Genomic DNA, 19,357 nt, shown 5'->3' on the forward strand with positions numbered 1-19,357 from the left:
ATATGAACATCTCCGAGTGACAGAGATGGTGCTAGCTATTGTTTCTTATTCTAAATTACTTCTGACTTCGTTTCACATGTGGGGAGTATGGAAGTATAGATTTGTGGCTGCTGCTTTCACGCTTTGTCATGATTTTCTTTATCGTTGCTTCAGAAAAGTGACAAGCTACTATTTGAGACTCAGAGCTATCTTACCATGGTAGTACCCTTGCAGCTCTTTAAGTTAACTGTGTTGTTTTGCTGTGAATGTATAACAAAAATCTCTTGCACTTTTGAGTGACTAAACCCTGTTTCAAGCTTGAATGTGTTCTGGCTTTGGTTTCTAACAGGACACTAGTTTTTTCTGTTTCTAGACGAGTATGCTTACTAACTTTAAGAAGAGAATATTTAGGAAAATACAAGGTGGATTTATTTCTGTGAGATTTTCCTTTGTGCTTACGTTTAGAAGACCAGTCAGTGGAAATTCCATGTAACAGGAGGTGGTGAAGGTAATAATGTACTTCATCTTAATGGAGGAAAGGTGAAAGAAGCATCGAGTCTCTTCTCGAAGCCTGCTGTCATGGCTTAACCCTGCAGGCAGCTGAGCCCCACACAGCTGCTTGTTCACTCTCACTGGGTGGGAGAGAATCAGAAGGTAGAAGTGCCAGAACTCAGGGGTTGAGATCAAGACCGCTTACTAGGTAAAACAAAAGCTGTGCATGGAAGCAAAGCAAAGCAAGGAATCCTCCTGCCGCTTTCCATCGGCAGGAGGTGTTCAGCCACGTCCAGGCCAGCAGGATTCAACATCACACGTAACAGTTCCTTGGGAAGATAAATGCCTCCACTCCCAACATCCCCCTTCCTCTTCCCCTACCCCAGCTGCTGTTGCTGAGCACCACAAGGTGCAGGACATCCCTCTGGGCAGCCTGGGCCAGCTGTCCTGGCTGTATCCCCTCGCTGGCCAGGCAGCACGAGAGGCAGCAAAGTCCTTGGCTCTGTGTGAGCACTGCTCTGCAGCAGCTCAAACAGCTGTGGGTTATCACCCCTATTCTCGTCAAAAATCCAAAGCACAGCATTGTGTGAGCCTGTGTAAAGAAAATTAACTCTGCCTCAGCCAAAACCATGACACCTGCTAACCTATTTTGTTTAATGCATTGCTTTGTCATGGGTTGACAAAAAGCATACAGGCTGGAGGTCTTGTAACTTTGATGTTTTGGAGGAGTGGGGAGATGAGGTTGCTTACATTTGCAAGTTTAGAGATGTGCTGGAGAAAGACTTGCATGGTACAGCCACGTCAATGTAACATGTGGTTAGTATATCAGTGGAAGCTCATGGCTCTAAAAGGCAGAAGAGAAGTCCAGCTAATGGGGGATAATTAGGAGATGCATATTAGTGACCCTGCGGCAGTGGAGATTCCTTTTTTTTGGAAGGGTCGCCTGGGCTGGAGAAGATGCTCAGCTGTGTGGAGGTTCACTTGGCACTGAGCAGAGTTTTTGCAAGTCTTGGAGGAAAAGAACAGTGGGGTAGCAGGATAACCAAGTTGTTGATTACTCCAGAACTGGTCCTACAGAAAGAATTTGGCAATTTTGACCATTTAAAATGCATCTGCTGAAGGAGAAGTCTTTCAAAAAAAGAGCTCAAATTGTAATACTTAGAGAAAGATCTTTCTGGTGTTGAGAGTCTGTGCTACTGCTATAGAAGAAGTTTGGACTGTGCAATACGATAGAGATTTGCATAATGCCCATGATGTTTTTTCTTTAAAGTCTACATTAAAAGAGTTAGGCAAACCAGGATAGCACAGCAAATAGTGGCATAGCTGTGTAGAACAGCAGACAATTACTAGAATAGAAGTTAAGTTCAATAAATACTTATGAAAATCATTGTTGGGTAATATAACGAGCGGTTACAGCTATGCCAGCTTTGAATGCAGTTAAGGCTGTGTCCGCTGAAGTGCAAACAAAGCTGAAACACTTTTGTGCAAATACCAGGAGCTTGGGGTATAAAATGGAGTAATTTGAATTGCAGAATATAAACTGGATATCACAGCCATAAGATCATAGCATAGCAGTCATGATGGAACATGAATATTGAAGGCTATGACCTTTTCAGGAAAGCTAGAAATAGAGGTTATTGAATAGCACTATAATACGTGATGCATTACTCTAATAATTCAGAGACGATCTAAGTGAAACAGAAGCTGCTTAGGCTAATAGAAGTTTAGTGAGAAGTGGTGGAGGTATTACTAGATTTCTGTGATAGATGCAGATCTGGATCTAGGGAGAGAAAGCTGGAGTGTGAAGATGAAAATTACAGGGTGTATTGTGAGAGACTAACTTCACAAATATCAACTGGAGAACAAATGTTTGTGATAATGGTGGATAGGGCCAAGGTATTGTGGCTGCAAGGTCTAATAAATAAATGTTGAGGCTAAGAACAGGCGAGGTGGGTTTTGAATGCTGTTGTTTCAACTCAGACTTCATATAGTTTGAGTATTTCATGTGGCTTTGGTCCTTTGTGTCTCCCTGAGAGGAGAGTTGAGGTGGGACTGGTTCAGGGAAGGATCAGGACTGGAAAGTGTAGCCTACAGGGGAAGAATGAAATAATTCAACTACTTGGCTTGCTTTGACTCTTACAGTAAAGTGAAGAAAACCTAAATGTAAGTTGAAGGTCACTGTTGGCATAATAATGGGGATAATTTGAACATTAAGATGCTTAGCTGGGAAATCATAAAGGTTTTTGCCATTAAAGTAGCCAGGTGCTAGAACAGCATTCCTTTGGGGATATTGAGACAGAGCTGTCTAGCTGCTTTTAGGTTTGAGCTCAATAATACATGTTGCAAAGAGGATTGGGTTCCATCGTTACGTTTAGTAGTTGTTTTGAGACGTCAGATATTCTCTTCGGCTGTGTTTTTAATATATATGGTTGGATCCTGCGTGTTCGATATGAGCACCATTTTTTATGTTTTGTGCTGTTTGGTACAAACCATTAAGTCACTGGCTGCAGTAGGCTTCTCTTTGAATTACTTCCACAGTGCTTAGGAGGAGTAACTTCTTGATGCCACTAAAACACTTAGAGAGTTGCTCTAAACCTTTCATTTCCACGTCAAGAGAGGTGTTTTATAGGACTTGAGGCCTTGAAAATGGATGCTCTTATAACTGACAGATTTCTGACCCTTGATAATTTTTTGTCCTTGAAAGATGATTGTAAGAACAGTTTTTTGTTCTTGCACATTTCAAGACCAGCAGCAGAAAAAAGGCAACAATAGCAATACCCCTTACCCACTACAACTCCAGGTTTCATAGCTTTTCATCTACTTGCAGAAGTCTGATGTGACTGGTCTCGGTGCCTGTGCTCATCGCTAGATGTACGTTTGCTGTACCCGAAGAAGGATTTTCATAATGATTTTCAATTAATGTTCTGCTATTTTGCTACAGAAGGAGAAATCAATTGATGCATCTATAGACTAATCAAATGTAGTACAAAAATTTTTAGCAAATAGTAAATGTCTTAATAAAGAAGCCCTGTGGGTCTGTTACTGCTTATAGGAGAAAAAAAAAAAAAAAAGAAAAGATGAAATTGTAAATCCAAAGGCAGATGTTAGCCAGAAGTTAGAACTTCGGTCACACTTACTGAGAAGGTGCAAAAAGGAGTGCCAACTTGATGGCTTTCCAAACAAAATGTAGAACTTTTGTTCCCCCCCCACCCCCCCCTTAAAATCTGTATGCTGGGAAGGGAATGAACAAGTTTTGGAAAAAACATGAGAACGACCTGCCACTGTTCATATCTTCCAATTAACATCCTAATTGCCTGTCTGCCTTGAGGAAATTAAGGAAGAAATCAGTTCTTGAGCCATTATGGATTTGTTTTTTTTGCCTTTCTTGTGCTGATACACCATAGTGAACTGGCGGTGGTAGGGAGCAACAACTTTGACTGAGTAAATTGAATAGAATGTTGCTGTAAATGTATTTTGTGTTTGTGTGTGCAATCTGCAAGTTCTAAAATATTGTTCTTGGGCAAAGGTGATGTCTGCTTATTAGCAGAACTGAAAGTTCTTAACCTTCTCTGTCTAAATTCCTGTACAAGTTCTCTTTCTGCCTTGAAGAAAGTGGTCAGAATAACCTCGGTTCCCAAAATAGTTGACGCTGATGTCTGAAGATGCATCAACTGGGATGGGGGAAAAAAAAAAAAACAAAAAAACAACAAAAAAAAACCACCTCAAACAATTGATGTTCTGCTTGAAATCAGTTTTAAGGCTGTTAAGCACTGACTGCAGAAGGTAGCCCTATCTGTCCAGCAGGTGCAGCAGAGCTGCTGGTACACAGAGCAGCCACCCTACCTGGGTCTCTTCATCGAGCTGGAAGAAGCAGCGTATGCGTCATAAAACCGTCTGGCCTGGCTCCTGAGGGTCGGGTGCACTGCCTCTTTACCTACCTGTTAACCTTCTAGATCGGCCAGCAGCTCCCACACAGGGCTCTTCTTCCATGTTCCTTCACATATGTTTTTTCCATCCTGTATGTTCTCTCCTTCCTGTTCCCACCAGCTCTAATTACTTCACCCTTCCCAGGCTAGGCCCAGTCAGTTTCAACTCTAAGTATCAACTCTGATACTTCCACTTGCCACCCTTGGAGTGACTTAGATTAGTGAGAGGGGCCGGAGGTGTTCTGCTCTCCCTCCTTGACAGGATAACAAGAAAGCCAAGAATGCAGGTTTGACTAGGGAACAGCTTGCTCATAACCACAGAAACCTGGCTCTTAAAATTCCTGTACTGGGGAGCTTTGAAAGCTGGAGTTCTGAGGGACAGGAATTTTCTTTAACCTTTTCAGATTCAGATTTTTTTTTGTACTTTGGGTTTGCTGGTTTCCCCTTAAGTTCTGTTTTTGCACTTCAGGCTGGTTTCTCTATTTATTCTTGGCCAGAGGCTGAAGCTGGGAATCCTTCAGAGTATGTAGGTCTGATTAAAATGTAAGTGAAAATCCTTCAGTTAGATGTTGAGCAGCTTTTCCAGGCTGGTCAATGAGGTGTGGTTTCAGTAGAGATGGAAAAGAGGCTGTTAACAACCGTTCGCATCCTGAGGCAAAATCAGTTGCTGTGTCAAGAGGCTTGGGTTATAGTACTATGCATCTGCCGTTTTCATCATGGAAACATTCAGCCCTAGCAAAGTGGACTGCCTCTAGTGAAAATCATTATGTTTTATTTTTAATACAAAATGATTTAATTCAGACATGCCCATTCTACAACAAGCATTCTTGCGTCACAGCACTGAAGTTGTGGGCTATTTACCCAAATAATTCTGTACCTAAGCAACATGAATTTCCTATCTTATAACTGCCGAAATCTTTTTTCTTCTTTGTTACTGCTGTGAACTTCTTATATTCATGTGAGGTTTTTAATATGAAAAAAATATATCTTATTTAGCTAGGCTGTCAGTTCCAACTTCTTAGACTAAGGCTGTTTAAAAATGTTTGTGAAATGTTTGCCTGTGACTCCTTCTAGCTTTCTAGCTTAAGAGAGTAGGATGCTGTATGTTAAAGAGTAGGTGGATGTATGCAAAACAAACAAACAAACAAACAAAACAGTTAAAAATGTGACTCTATTGCCGAGTTAATGGCTTATGATACGAAAAAATTTTCTGTGATTTGTTTCCTTCATGCTTTCAGCTAGGGAAAAATTGTATGTTAGTGAAAACAGGTAGTGTAGTGATGGATATTCAACAGTAAGTTTAAGTTCGCAGTGAGATATTCCATTTAATTATTTTTTTTTAAATAAATTATTTTCATTGCTATTTACTAATTGAGAATGTTGATCTTAACACAAAAGATCAATAAGCATCTTGTTATTGCTGCAATTGCCAGATGGGTATAAAGCAGTAACTTCTGTAGTGATTTTCATCTTCTTCTGCATTTCTAACCCTTCCCCTGGTAACTGCCTTGTTTTGCATCTCAGCCTGAATATTCTCTTCCCTAGATGATACACACAATAGTTTCTGCTGAATTGAGACTTTCAGGGAATGTAAAAATTGAACCATTATTATTGAGACACAGTTAAAGTGATTTATTGCTCTTCCTTAATATAACAGCACCAAGTCACCATTTCCTGGATAAATTCATTTAGCAATTGCATTCTCAATTGAGATAGTGTGTGTGTGTGCATGTTTTATATATATGTATACATATAATATATTAATAATAACTAGAAATGTAGGTAATCAAGTACTTATGAACTTTCAGAAGCAATATATTTAAATAGAGAATGTACTTCACAAAGATGTTTTTCTTTATATGTTAGTTGAGTCTTAATTATTCAGTTTGAGCATCTTCATCAAATTCCCTTGTTTTCCATGCTTTCCTTCTGCCAAGTTAGAGGTAATTTGGAGAAACCCAGCAATCTCTTTGCCTTGGAAAATGCAGGAGCAGAGGAGCTCATGGTCTGTCCATAACTGTGGGGTAGTAACATTAGAGCCTCTGCTGGGTCTTCAGACAGTTTCTGTAAGGAAAGATGCTTCAGTTTCTTTCTTGAAGGCCATGTGGGGAAAATAGAGCCAAAGCAGAACTTGATACTGCTAAGAAAAGAGGAAAGGACTCTTTCCTGTTAATGCCAAAACAAATATAGTTGTGAACTCTAGAGCTGTATGAAGCTTACTGAAGGAATTCTGTGCCAAGTACTTAATACCATATATAAAAATAGAGGTATAATGTTGTATTTTAATTTATGTAGGTGACTTGACTCAGTCTGCCTATGGCTAAAATCTTTTTAGAGCTCAAATGAATGCCTAAATGTCTCAAATACGTGGTAAGAAATCTACTTATAGCTCAGATAACCCTCTGATATCTCAAATTTGGTGTGTGCGTGGGGGGAGTAGAAAGCAACTTCCTCATCACTATGATTTCTCAGCAGTGTGATAGCTAGAGCTAGCTTTTTTTTTTTTTTTTTTTCTATCAGATACCAAAACAGTAAAAGTTGTTTAGTCCTAGGATATGAAGCAAAGCAACAGAAGTTGAGGAACTTGAAGTTGTCTGGGTCTGCAAGTGTTTCAAGACGAAGAAACAATAAAAATCCTCTATTTTAAGAGTATATGTGCAGTCTTAGTACGGTAATTTCTGGTATAGTAAAGATGGACAGTAAAACTGATGTAGTAGCAGTGTTGTATTTTGGAGTTGTCTCTACATTTAACACCTGTACATGTATAGACCCTGTAAAAGGCAGGAGACAAGTCTGCTGTAGGCAGAAGTTCCAGGTAATTGCTCTGGAATACCGCTTCTTGAGGAGTGGAGCACTGCCATACTTAACATATTGTGCTCTCTCTGAAAACAGTTGCTGTGTCTTCCTTTCCAGCCCGTTCCTTTAGGGGGTAACTGGTCCAAACACCCTGCCTCCTCCAGGCTGTCTTGCCTGCTTTAGTGTGTATAGGAACTTCTACTGAACAGAGCTATATATACGCTAGTTATTCCTTTTTTTTCCTCTTTCATTTTGTTTGAAGTGGCAGGTTACAAAAGGTTTGTGTGCATGTATTCCTGGAGACTACAGAATGGAATCCAGTGTGTCAATTTGTAAACAAATAGTGAATGAAATGCTAACATTTAGCTGGAGTCTGTTCTGAAACCACATAGTTGTAGTACTGCCCAAACTTGTATTGGCCATTTTATTTGAGTGCAGACGATGTCTTTGAAACAGTAATTGATGCAGTCACTTCAGAAAAGAGTTTTGGAAGACTGGCTTAACCTTGCGGTATTTGTTTTCAAGTGTTGTCAATAATGCAGCTTTCTTAGCCCAAGGAAAGGTGTAGCCAGGGCAGTTGGGCTGCGCTTTGCAGCAGTGGGAAGAAGGCTGCAGGGCTGAGCAGGCCATCAGCACCTCAGTGGAGGAGGAGGAGGACCATAAGAGGACTTGAAATTCTTGTCCTCAGTGCACTTCTGCAGCCAGGCAGCCAGTCTGATGAGGGCATAGCTCAAGGGGGTTGGCTGTCCCCAAATGAAGTTCCTTGAGCTGGCTGCGGGGTTCGCGAGCAGCAGCGCTGCCATGGCGAGGTGGCCTGGGCTCCCTTTCCCCAGGAGCCTGCACCTGAGTCACCTCAGTGGCTGCTCCAGCATGAGGGAAGCTGTAGTTTCCACACTGGACGTGGCTGTGAGCTGGCAATGCTGCTGAAAGCAGCAGTCTTTTTCTTCTTCAACCCTGCACCTCACAGGGTAGAGCCTGGCAGGCCATGAACCACATGGGACAAGTCCCAGAGCCAAAAAATGGCCTCTGTTGCCCAGAGCTGCTGTTGAGTCAGATCAGTATCAGCAGCTAGAAGCATACCATTCGGCGGGTGTGCCAAGTGATGCCTGTCTCTGTGGTAGGTGTTTATTTGTATTATCCATTTTAGGGGAAGCAGAGTGCTTTTTTTCATGAAAGGTCACATCTGGTGAGCCAAATAAATTATTTAGGCATTTGCTTGACAGGGGACTGTGAGCTGAAGGAAACAAAAAGCCTTTTTTCTCCTTTCTCATCAGCTGAAGGGAATACCTTCAAGTTACGCCAGCATTTTATTATTCATTATCTCCCTCCAGATACAATGGCTCACCTACCAAAGCTTTTTTGGATACTTCCCCTTTAAAGTCTTGTTAGTATTAAGACTTTTAAAGGGACTAGGAGGCAGCAGTGACACTGACACAAAGATGTTGGTTGGCTTGTGTGGTACTGGGCCGGGCCATCGCAGGGGCACGGATCTCGTGGCACAAGGCTGGAGCTGGCTGGGGAGAATTAAACAGAAAATTTCCATCGGCAAAGTCAGTCAGATAATAGGCATCTTTTACATTAGAAAGAGAGAACTTCCTATTACTGAGAGATCATTTCTGTAGATAACCTGGTATTTAGTAATACCTGGTATGTAGATCTTACCTATTTTGCCCCAATAGAAAAAATACTGGAAGGAAGGTTCTGTTGTAAGACATATGTTCCTGTACTGTTTTATCCTGTTCTATAAGGTTACCATCTGCAGATCCCTTGAAACTTCCTCTGGAATATAGACTCTGAATTTACATAAGCCCAGGCAGTTTTCTTTCCTAAGCAGCTCATCACCTGCTACTGATTTCCAAGATAAAACTTAAATACATGTTTAGATTTTGAAATTTTTACATTTAGATGTATACATATCTGCATGTTTAAAATTCTTGTCGTATGTTTTTTGCTTAACTGCTCTCTTATTTCCTCATTATGATAGAAAAATCTAGTTTTGCATTACACCGTGCAGGGATCAGTCACAGATTGGAGATTTTGACCAAGGTTGGGGACACAACGTTTCTTATCCATGTTTTATGGCCTAAAAATCACATGAAGGGTGAAATACAGAGACAGTATGTGAAATTGGCAATAACTCTCTGCTGAAAGTTTGTATCAGTATTGAAGACAAAATCCTGGGCTAATTTTGCAGCTTTCTTTTTGAAGGCTGTTTCCAGCACTGTGTGTGTTCCAGAGATTAAAGAAGTTCTTAATACAAAATGATGTGAACTAAAAATATTGTACCTTTTCAAAGGAAGAGAAGGAAAATGTAAAATATATTTGGCAGGGTCTCTGGGGAGTTGTATGAATTAAGTTCGTGCATTTTTCTTTTTGAAGTTGCTAAACCAGTGAAATCAGGCAGCCATTTGTATTGACTTTGTTCTAGATATTAAGGAGATTGCATCATTAGAAAGCTTGCGTTCTATCACTTTTATCAATGAATATCTGATTTTTTTTTTTTTTGTGTGGCACTAAATGCAGTACTGAGGAAAGCTGCGCCCTATTATGCGCTAATCTCTTTAATGCTGATCGGCACCTAAGATGCATAATGAAACATGGAACTTAAAAAGTAGTGTTGCAAGTGGCGTTTCAGGATAGCATGTACTGGCACAAAGGTGGCTTTCCTATTTCCTAATGGCACTGGGGGACTCCTTTAGTTACTGCTTTGAACAGCTGCAGCTTGGTGGTTGTCCTAAGCTAGTAAAATCAATCTTAGAAGCTGGTCTGCAATTCTTGCTTCCCAAAATGGTTTCTGCTATGCTTTTTCTCTTCTGGATGCTAAGTACTTGACTGGTCTGATTTCCCTCTAAATTATGGCTGTGGTTATTGTGTTGGTAGAGGTGTTGAGGTGGACTTCGGATTCAGTGTCACTGTCTCTCTTAAACACAAGTATTAAATTATGCCTGTCTTGCAAACCATTGGTGTTAAACAATTGAAGATATCTTCTCTGAGTTCATGCTAGGAAAGAGATAAGCCAGAAGAAACAGTGAAAGGCACTGCATGACTAAGTAGTTTTTCCGTCTGACAGCTTTGTTCTGAAATGGAGCCAGAAGGGAAGTTGATTATCAAGTTAACGAGTTCTTAACAAGTTTTTTTCCAAGGAGAGCCAATGCTGAAGCTGAAGACACACTTATATCAGAGTTTTTACCTTTATTTTATTGCTGTCACAACACTAGCTGTGATTGTCTTTGGTCATCAGGTTACTCAGTTAAACCCATGTTGGAGTCCCACAGTCTATTGTGTCTTTTAGGCCTGAATAATATGCAGATGTTGTCAGATGGGTTTTGCTTGTGTGGTGAGCTTCCAAGGAACAGGCCCCTTGGTTGCTGGCCCAGCTGCCTTGTGTTTCAAGGCTGGCATTTGTGTGTCAGATGTACTGAAGCACACTGTCTTCAGGGCTTTAACTCCTGTGTACCAGTCCTCCTGTCCCACATGATTTAAGTGTTTTGGCTCTTACTCAGGGTAAGCGATACAGAAATGTAAGAAATTTCTAGAGGGTTACCACTTCACCGATAGATGAATGCAGAGAGATACCATCCCCCCCCCGGGGGTAAAATACCAAAATCAATCTGCACATCTCCTTGTGGAATTTCTTTCTTCTTTCTAATATCCTTTCTGGAAAGCCAAAATATTGTTCTGTTTATTTAGTTCTGTTTTCTCTTTGATGGAACGAAAAAGCTTCTTTGAATAGTAGTTTGTGACTTGTCTCTTCCCATGGTCTTCTGTGCTTTGCGGTTCTATATGGAGTACAGATGCCTGTGCTTTACAGTAATTACTGCATTTAAGCATAATTAAGGTTTAGCCAGTAACCTTCATTGCGTTCATACTGCAGGTTTTATTCAGTTATTGATGGTTTTCAGTGACTTTTTCATCTGGGACTAGAGTCCTAGGGTCTGGCTTTCTCTATGCTTTTCAGAAAGATGGAAGCAGTCTAACTGTATATAGCTGAAGATGCTGTTTAGGGTGGATTTATAATGTCTACGTACGATGCATTGGAAGGAATTGGTTCAAAAACAGCTAAGTAGGTTGTGGCTGAATTGCTGAAAACTTGTTTCTGAAAGGTAGTGGCTGCCAGTGAGCTATCAGAACGGTGTGCGAGGTATCTGCTTGGGAGGGGGATTGGCCAAGAAGAAGTACACATTGGGAGATGACAAATATTATGCACCTTGCTGAGTGCTTTTTTTAATCAAACAGGTCCATTGTAAGCACAGTGTGCACTGGTGTTTAAAATAAAATCCATGTTGGTAAAACAAAACTGACAATCAACTCCACTCAGCACAGAGATCCTACTGGGACTGTGCACATCCCAGTCCCAAAGTTCCTGCATATTATATGTCCTGGTCAGCCTGTTGCAAAGGGTATTAGGACTGGGTTTTGTTTATAGTGCTGGCCAAGTCAGTGTCTTTTCTCAACTCTTTTTCCATCTCCGATGGATGAGCTTTTAAATTTAAATATGATTATAGCATTAGAATACAGTCTTGATAAATATCCTTTTTGTGATTCCTGTATGAGTCATCTTTCGACACTTGTAGTCCATCAATTTAGAAAACTTGTGAGCAGCTGCACCTGCATGGAGCCTCATTTGGTGTCGGTAGTTCATTTTGGTGACAGTGGCGTGCTTATATGCTGTAAGCGGTAGGTCAGGCTCTGTGATGACCATAAGGTTATGAGGTGATAATCTCAACAGTATTATGAAATGGAGTGAAAGGCGTGAATATGGGCTTGGAAAACAAGTACAGCTGTTGACAGTAAAGGTAAAACAAGAAAGAAAAGTAAGGAAGAAGAATTGCTGGAGGAGTGGATGCTGCAATTTTCTGATGAATATATATGTGATGGGACTGCTTGCATGTATTTTTGTTTCCTGCTTGCAACGGTGTTTGGTAATGAAAGGCAAATTTGAAATAGCTTTATAGGAGTTCGCCATGGAATTGTGGAACCTTTCTAGGAGGAAAAAAAGTATCTGGAGATTTGTTTTCTGAACATCATATTTATGGCCTGTTTCATGATGTACAAAGTAAGGCTTGGCCTGCTTTCAGTCATGTAGTGATGCTGGAATTGGCTGTGGCTTGTTGAGGGAAAAATAATGTCAGAAGTCATCGATTCTGAGGGTAACTAGACCCAAGAAAGAATATAAGGAACAAAGGCTTCCATCTGAGGGATGGGAACTAGCCTCCCAGATCCATATGTGGTGAAGTTGAGGCTTTTAAAATGCACGAGAGTATTAAAAGCTGCCTGAGAAGCTTGTTACTTGATTGTATATGGGTTTTTCCAAGAAGTTTTTTTTGAGAAAGGCCCTTACAAAAGGGTTGGATATTGAGAGCATAGGATGTCTTGGAGATAAAAAAAAAAAAAAAAAAAAAAAAAAAAAAAAAAAAAGATGTCTAAAACTACTTTTCTGGCTTTATTTTCTTCTCCTTGCAGCAGTGTGAAATGGTGCTGTAGTAGCTGCAATTTAGACAAAAATATTTGTTCTCCATACAACTACCACCGGTGAAAATTACAGCTACTGACCTAATCTAAAACTAATTTCAGATGAACAGAGGGCTATGAGGGAGTTGATGATCTCAGATCGGTATCGTGTAACTTTTTCTGCTAAGTTCAACAGATGTATTTCCGATAAAAATTGTTTTGGTTACTTTGGCGCAACTCTTTTCTTGAGAACAGAGGAAAATGTTCTACAGTAGTTGAAAACGATGAATATATATCATGATCAAAACGGAAGCACTTAGTGTACAATTAAGTCACAGTATAACACAACATGAATACTTGAGTAAGTGATGAAGTTCCAATTGTTCACACTTGGTATTCTTTTAGAGTTACTGTTCCTGTGAAGGAGACAGAAGAGCAAGGCAGTTTTCCCCTTTACAATGCCACATGAAGACGTATTTGAACTTTCTAGTTGTTATGTGCCTATAGCCAGAATATATTAGTGGTGGTGTTCAACTGTGGAAATAATGCATCAAATTACAGTTTCAGTTCCAGTATAGGGACACTGGAAAGCTAAACTCAATTTTACTTTTTTTTTTTTTTTTTTTTTTTTTAAACAAAAGCACAAAACAAACAAACAAATGTGTGTATGGGGAAAGGATGGGTTATTTTTTGACGGAGGGCTTTTTCCTTATTTGTTGTACTGATTCCATACTATGAAATAAATCAGTGTTTGGAGTGCATAACACAAAGGAAATCACAATAAATAGCAACCTTTTTTTTTTTTTTTTTTTTTTAATATTTCAGTTGACCTTCATATCTGCTGCTTAGATTTTGCTCTTCTTCAACAAACTAACTAGCACCGTTATTGTCCTCCATCATTTGCTTGTCTTCATCTTCTTCCCTGCCAACTCAATGAGATTCAATGCTAAAGATCTGGCTTTGCTGGCCAAGCGACCATCAGGTTGTTTTGACAAGGAAGGAAAACTGAAGATCTGCAGAGTGGTCGGGGATGAAAAATTAATAGGTAAAAATAACTCGAGTTGAAAACTACCTGTGGTTGATGTGCATGTTTGCTGCAGCTGTCAGCTTACAGTTTCACTAATCACATAAGTCTCAGTGTCTTCAGTTTTCTTCATTACTGATGCTTGAGTGATGCTAAATACCATTCTAAATAAATAATTTAAAAACAGCTCTTTAGTTTGCTCAAGTTTTCGAGTATCCTTTGTTATATACCTGACAAACAGTATCTGGGCCTTAAAACTATTTTTTCTTGATCGAAAAGAATTTTTTAACTAGTGGTTTCAAGTCACCAGTTGTTAGTTGCTGTATGTAGTGTTATGCAGTTCTTCAGGTCCAACCCTGCAAAAACTGCACTTTCTTTTGTCATAAGATTTTTTTTTTTATTGCTCACTTTCCACCTCCTTTGCAGGTTTCTTCTGGCTTTTATGATCATGTTTTAAATGTCTTTCAATTTCCAGTAAGCTTGAACAAATGTCTGTTCCCTTGGTAGTTGTTAGGAAATAGTTCCTATTTAGCTGTAAAATCATTTCTAATACAATAACTTCAGCAACAGCAAATGTTTTATTTTCACTTGTCCCAGCTGATCTTCACTGAGATGCATTTACTTTGATTTTATTGGGGGGAAAAAAAAAGGCACAGACTTGGTTATGATAAGGGGCCAAAAAATGTTGTGCTATGCTTTCAGAGTATTCTATACATTTTGTAATGATGAGGTAAGTTGATAACCAGTCTCCTATGGAGGATGCAGCAAGCTTTCTGGACAGAGTACTGGTGAGCATTCTCATCTGGCTGCTTTGGGGTTTCTCAGTGGGGTTCTGTCCCTGTGTTCTCATTGCAGGCAGCATTATCAGACCCTGTCCAATGAATATCTGATTTTTTTGATGATGTGCTGGGTTTTTATGCACTTAGTCATACACTGAGTGCTAGCATTGCTGCTAAAAACCCTTTGATTGACCACAGACCAAGCATTCTTGTAGCCTGACCTCCTGTTGCTAGTGTCGTCAGTGGCAGTTGATTTTTAGGAAGATCTTTAAGAAACTAGGCATGCATAGAATGATCCTACTGCCCAGTAAATCCTTCTGGCTGCCAGCATTTGGATAAGGACCTCTTGAGAGAAGGGTTTAAGTCACTCTATGTACTATCCATTGTGAGCCTTGTCATTACTAAATATGACTTACCTTTCGGCCTATTTTTCACACTGTTACAAGGTAGTGACTTTCACAATTCTTATTTAAATATACCTTATACTAGAAACAGCTGCAGTGTGTCTGTGATAAGATACCTTTCTTCTGCTGATGCTTGTAGGGTTCTGGAGGGTGGCATGTAGTCTAAGCAGAGTCCCATACTTCTACTGTAAAACATCAGATGCAGCTGTGATAACTTGGTTTAGATTTTAGTTGGTGGATGAGCATTGATGTATATTACTTTTGGTTTTGTACTTCAGTAGGTTAGGAAAGATCCGTCAACACGATTCTTTCTAAAATAATTATTATTAATAATCTCATCCCCTACCTAAGAACAACACAAAACCAAACAAAACCACCAAACCTGACATACAGCTGAAATCAGACACTGTAAGTCCCCGTCCCTGGGACTAAGTCTTCCACTTGTGGGAGAAAGCTGTTCTGACTTTCAAGTGTTCCCTGTTGAAACATCTTAATTAAAAGTACCAAGAGGAAACAACAATTTTATTTATTTATTGTAACAAGACACCTCCCTGGTCAGTAATAAGCCTCTCGTGGTGGCCAGCATAGAGGGAAGTGTAAGAGTTCCTTGGAGGCAGCAGTGGAACAACCATGTCCTTGGGGTACTGCTGTTTTTCCGGCTTCCCATCAGTTAATGGCTGGCTGCTGTCTGGAGACATGGGGTTTCACATGTCCTCTTTCTCAAAAAAAAAAAAAAAAAAAAAAAAAAAAAAAAAAAATACCCACACAAACCACCCTATGACACCCACCAGCTAACTACCAAAAATGTCACAGCCACAACAAAAAAAAAAACAACAACCCTTATGCTAAATATTCTTTATTTTCTAGGAAATGCTAAAATGATGCAGGGTTTGTTGAAAGATATTATATTTGCATGTGAGATGTTTATAATAGCTGTATCTAGCTGTCTATACTTAGAGCTGGATAAAAAAGTGCTTTTTTTTCTTCAAAACAAGAGAAGATGTAATTAAAAAAAATGGCTAGTAGGAATAGCTTTTTTTCACCCACCCCAAGGTTCTGAAACATTCCTTTTTCTTAAAAGTTTGATTACATGCATCTATTTGTGTATAAGCACAAACATGTGGCTGTTTTCATTGGGTAAGCACTTTAAAAAAAGTGCAGTAAAATAGTAATAGTGAAGTGACAGTAAATATTTAGGTCGCGTTTGCTTACTTGCTACTTTCCAAAAACTGTAAATCCAGATGAGCATGTCTTAATCTAAGTAAACAGTAAATTTTTTTTGTGCCTTAAAAAGGATTATACTCCATCTCTTCCAACGATGGAAGCAAAAGCTGTACCGTGCTAAAGTGGCTCTTTCTGCTCCCGTGTGAGGAAAAAGCAGAGAAGCAGAGAAAACACAGTGGAGTGTCTGCTGCAGTCACCAATTCTTTCAGCTGCAGAGTAGAAGAAACCTTCTGGGAAGTTATCTGGCATTTAACAGCATGTTGTACATAGGCAGTTGCTGAGTGAAGCTGGCTTTTTTTGGTTGTTAATGATTTTCTTTTCTGACCTTTATTACTAATGCATTTTCTTTAAGAAGCATTTAATGTGTGAAGACAAAAGGTTGTTTTTATTAATCTCTTACTTCTTTGCATACAGAACCGAGAGAGAGATGGTGCCGACTGAAAGGAAATCTGCTCTTTCTAATGAAAAATAAGGTAATTCATTTTCCTACTGCTTTTCTTGATGTGTTAGTTTAATCTGTATGAACTTGAGTAATCCTTTTTCATGATAGCTATTGGCATTATGCTTTTAGAGACAAAAATTCCTATTATTAGAATAGTGGAGATGAAAAAATTCCATTGTTTGCCTTCTATAACACTAGGTATTCTTCATGATATCAACATTCTTTGGCTGAATCATAAATAGTCTGTAGCCAGGTTTTGCTCATAACACACACAGCTTTAAATCCAGAATTTCTCCATCAGATCTACTGGAATAATGAAAGCAAAAATTTCACAGCTTCAATGAGGTATTGTGCTAGTGTTCAAGATGCAGTTTGAGAGTCCAATACAGTTTTTAGTGTTTTGTAACTGAATTTGCTCTGAAGTGTTGGATTATTTTCTCCTCCTTTATGCACGAGTACTTTGCTTTGATGTAAAGAGCAATTATTTACCTAGAATAAAGAGCCTATTAAAATAGGATCTGACCCTGACACGTAATGGAAGTCTTGCATGCCAAGTGCCCTCATTTGCCTTTAGGTTTAATAGAAGTTGAGGCAACTCAACCTCTGTAAGGAACAAGTACTAAGAGTAGTACTACTTTCTTAGCCTTTCTTTCTGATATGCTGAACACTGCTTCTGTACTTGGCTGAAAATAGCATGGAATTGTGAAGAATTAGGGGACTGTACAAGGCTTAAGACATTTACCTGTTGTTAACTAAGTGTTTTATGTTTGTCTTTTAAGATATTGCTGTACTGTATGGACCAGCTATTGAATTGAAACAATAATACAGCTTGACAGATTGTATATTCTGTTTGAAAGGTTTTCAGCATGATGCAGTGACTTATTTTTAATATACCGATAGTTGTGCACGTGGTCTAATTTTAAAGCAGTATTTGCTTTCAAAGCGCTGTTAAGGAGCGTGCGATAGATTTCTCTGTGTATGCAAACCAAATGATGCAGGTTTCTCTGGCGAGTGCTATGTGGCTGCATTCCCTTGGATGGCGAAAGGGCATGCAAGTTTTATGTAGGTGAAAGTAAACTCAAGGCTGTGACATCCCTTTGTCACACCCTCATATCTTATTCTGCTGTATGACTTGCAGAAACTATTTTTAGCAAAGGGCTTTGAGTTTGAGACTGCATCTTGCCCCGTGTTCCTTCAAGTGCCCTAATTTCATGGGGGCCTCTGGCATTTTGTGAAAACAGTTTCTAGAAATATTTTGATCAACTCTGCATCTTTGAAGAGAGGGATAAGAGTTCTGCTGAAAGCAAATGTAGCTACCAGTTTGCTCTTTAAATTTCCAGAGCTGATCAAACTATACTAGAGGATTTAGTGGGGATTGGTACTCAGCTTCATGTGTTGTCGTTGTGTTTTTTTAAATATGCAGATGAAGTGCATATGGATGTAATGATGAATATCTGGTGATCTCAGAGGGCTAGTTGATTTGCTGATGAAACTAGGTCCACTCAATGTTCAAATGCAAAACCGTGTTGAGAAACATGGGGAGAGATAAATCAATGGTTTGTTACTGAAATGGTTTAGGCTTGCAGTGAACAAAAGGAAATTGCTGTTGAAATGCTGTGGTTTGACTGAATCAATTAAATACCTAACGTGGGTGATCTTTATGTCTAGGTCAGCGTTAGAAAACTGCATCTCTTTCTGGTTGCTTGGTTTAAACAAGTTTCAAAATTGGCAAAGGTTACATATGGAAGGAAGCTACGAATATGATTAAACACCTTTACCAGGAGATGTGACAAGTATAAGCTTATCAAAAAGATGAGTGGTGACTCCTTGAATATCCAAGTGTTTCCACAGGGTGATTTTATCAGGTACTTTAAGAAGGTCACAATAAGGGTGAAACCTGGAAGTGAAGTTGGACAAATTCAAATAATTACTGCAGGATGACTGGCTGCTAAAAAAAAAAAAAAAAAAAAAAAGTACACTGAGCACCTACTGTATCTCATCATAAAAATGTCGGAATTTACTGGATTCAGTACAGAGACTACTGAGTGATTGAAGGACAGGGATGTGAAATATATCAAACTAAATGATACAGCACTTCCTAGTGGACTTACATTTGAGGAATTTGTTGAGTAGTCACTTTCAGAAGTTTCTACTGTTGGGTACCATAAAGGATAGCTTCTGTGACAAAGATCTGTCAAATCTCAAATCCCTACTTGAAAGAATGTCATTTATAGTCATACGAAGTAAAAATGAAGTAATTGGCTGTGAGAACAGATGGGAGTGTACCCTGTATTTTTTCCGTAGTTCATTTTAGAAATGAAGAGGGGACCCCTCTGAAGCAATATTAGACACACAAAAAAAAATCAGTTTTGGAGTTTGGGAATGTAGTTTGCTAGTATAATAAACAACTGAAAATAGTCTTGTCTCATAAAAGTTAGGCATCTTAAATAATAGGCATAGCCGCCAATTTGATGTTTTTAAATATCCTACTGAAACCTCTGCTACACTCAGGAGATGTGGTGCATGAACGATGTGCCCAGAACAGCACTGTTGAAGCTGCACTCCTATTTTTGTTACTGGAACCTGATTCGGCTTCTTATGGCTTGACACGGAAGAAAAGTAACTCTGTTCTGGAAGCTCATCTGAATGCTGAGCAGTTACTTTCAGAAGTTGCTGTCATGAAATGAAGACTGATTTGCTGCTATTCATTCATTGCTGTCAGAGGCACGTGCATGTCTGCATACACAAATGCTTACAGTTTAATGACAGACTCTCATTCTAGTTCAAATGTACATAAATTATACTACTTGTATATGAGGAATCTGGGCTATAAAATTGCC

General features: G+C 39.3%; 1 protein-coding gene across 3 annotated transcripts in view; it reads left to right on the forward strand.

Moving 5' to 3' along the window:
* INPP4B (inositol polyphosphate-4-phosphatase type II B) overlaps positions 1–19,357 on the forward strand; it is a 300,152-nt gene that overhangs the window by 23,910 nt on the left and 256,885 nt on the right. For all 3 annotated transcript variants that reach the window (XM_082758698.1, XM_082758699.1, XM_082758700.1), the window contains exons 2-3: positions 13,470–13,689; positions 16,490–16,548. In XM_082758698.1, coding sequence (XP_082614824.1) covers positions 13,578–13,689; positions 16,490–16,548 — 171 coding nt within the window. In that variant the 5' untranslated portion in view covers positions 13,470–13,577. The remainder of the gene's footprint in view (positions 1–13,469; positions 13,690–16,489; positions 16,549–19,357) is intronic.

This window comes from Aythya marila, assembly GCF_965140915.1.
Source record: "Aythya marila genome assembly, chromosome: 4".
Classification (NCBI taxonomy): Eukaryota; Metazoa; Chordata; class Aves; order Anseriformes; family Anatidae; genus Aythya; species Aythya marila.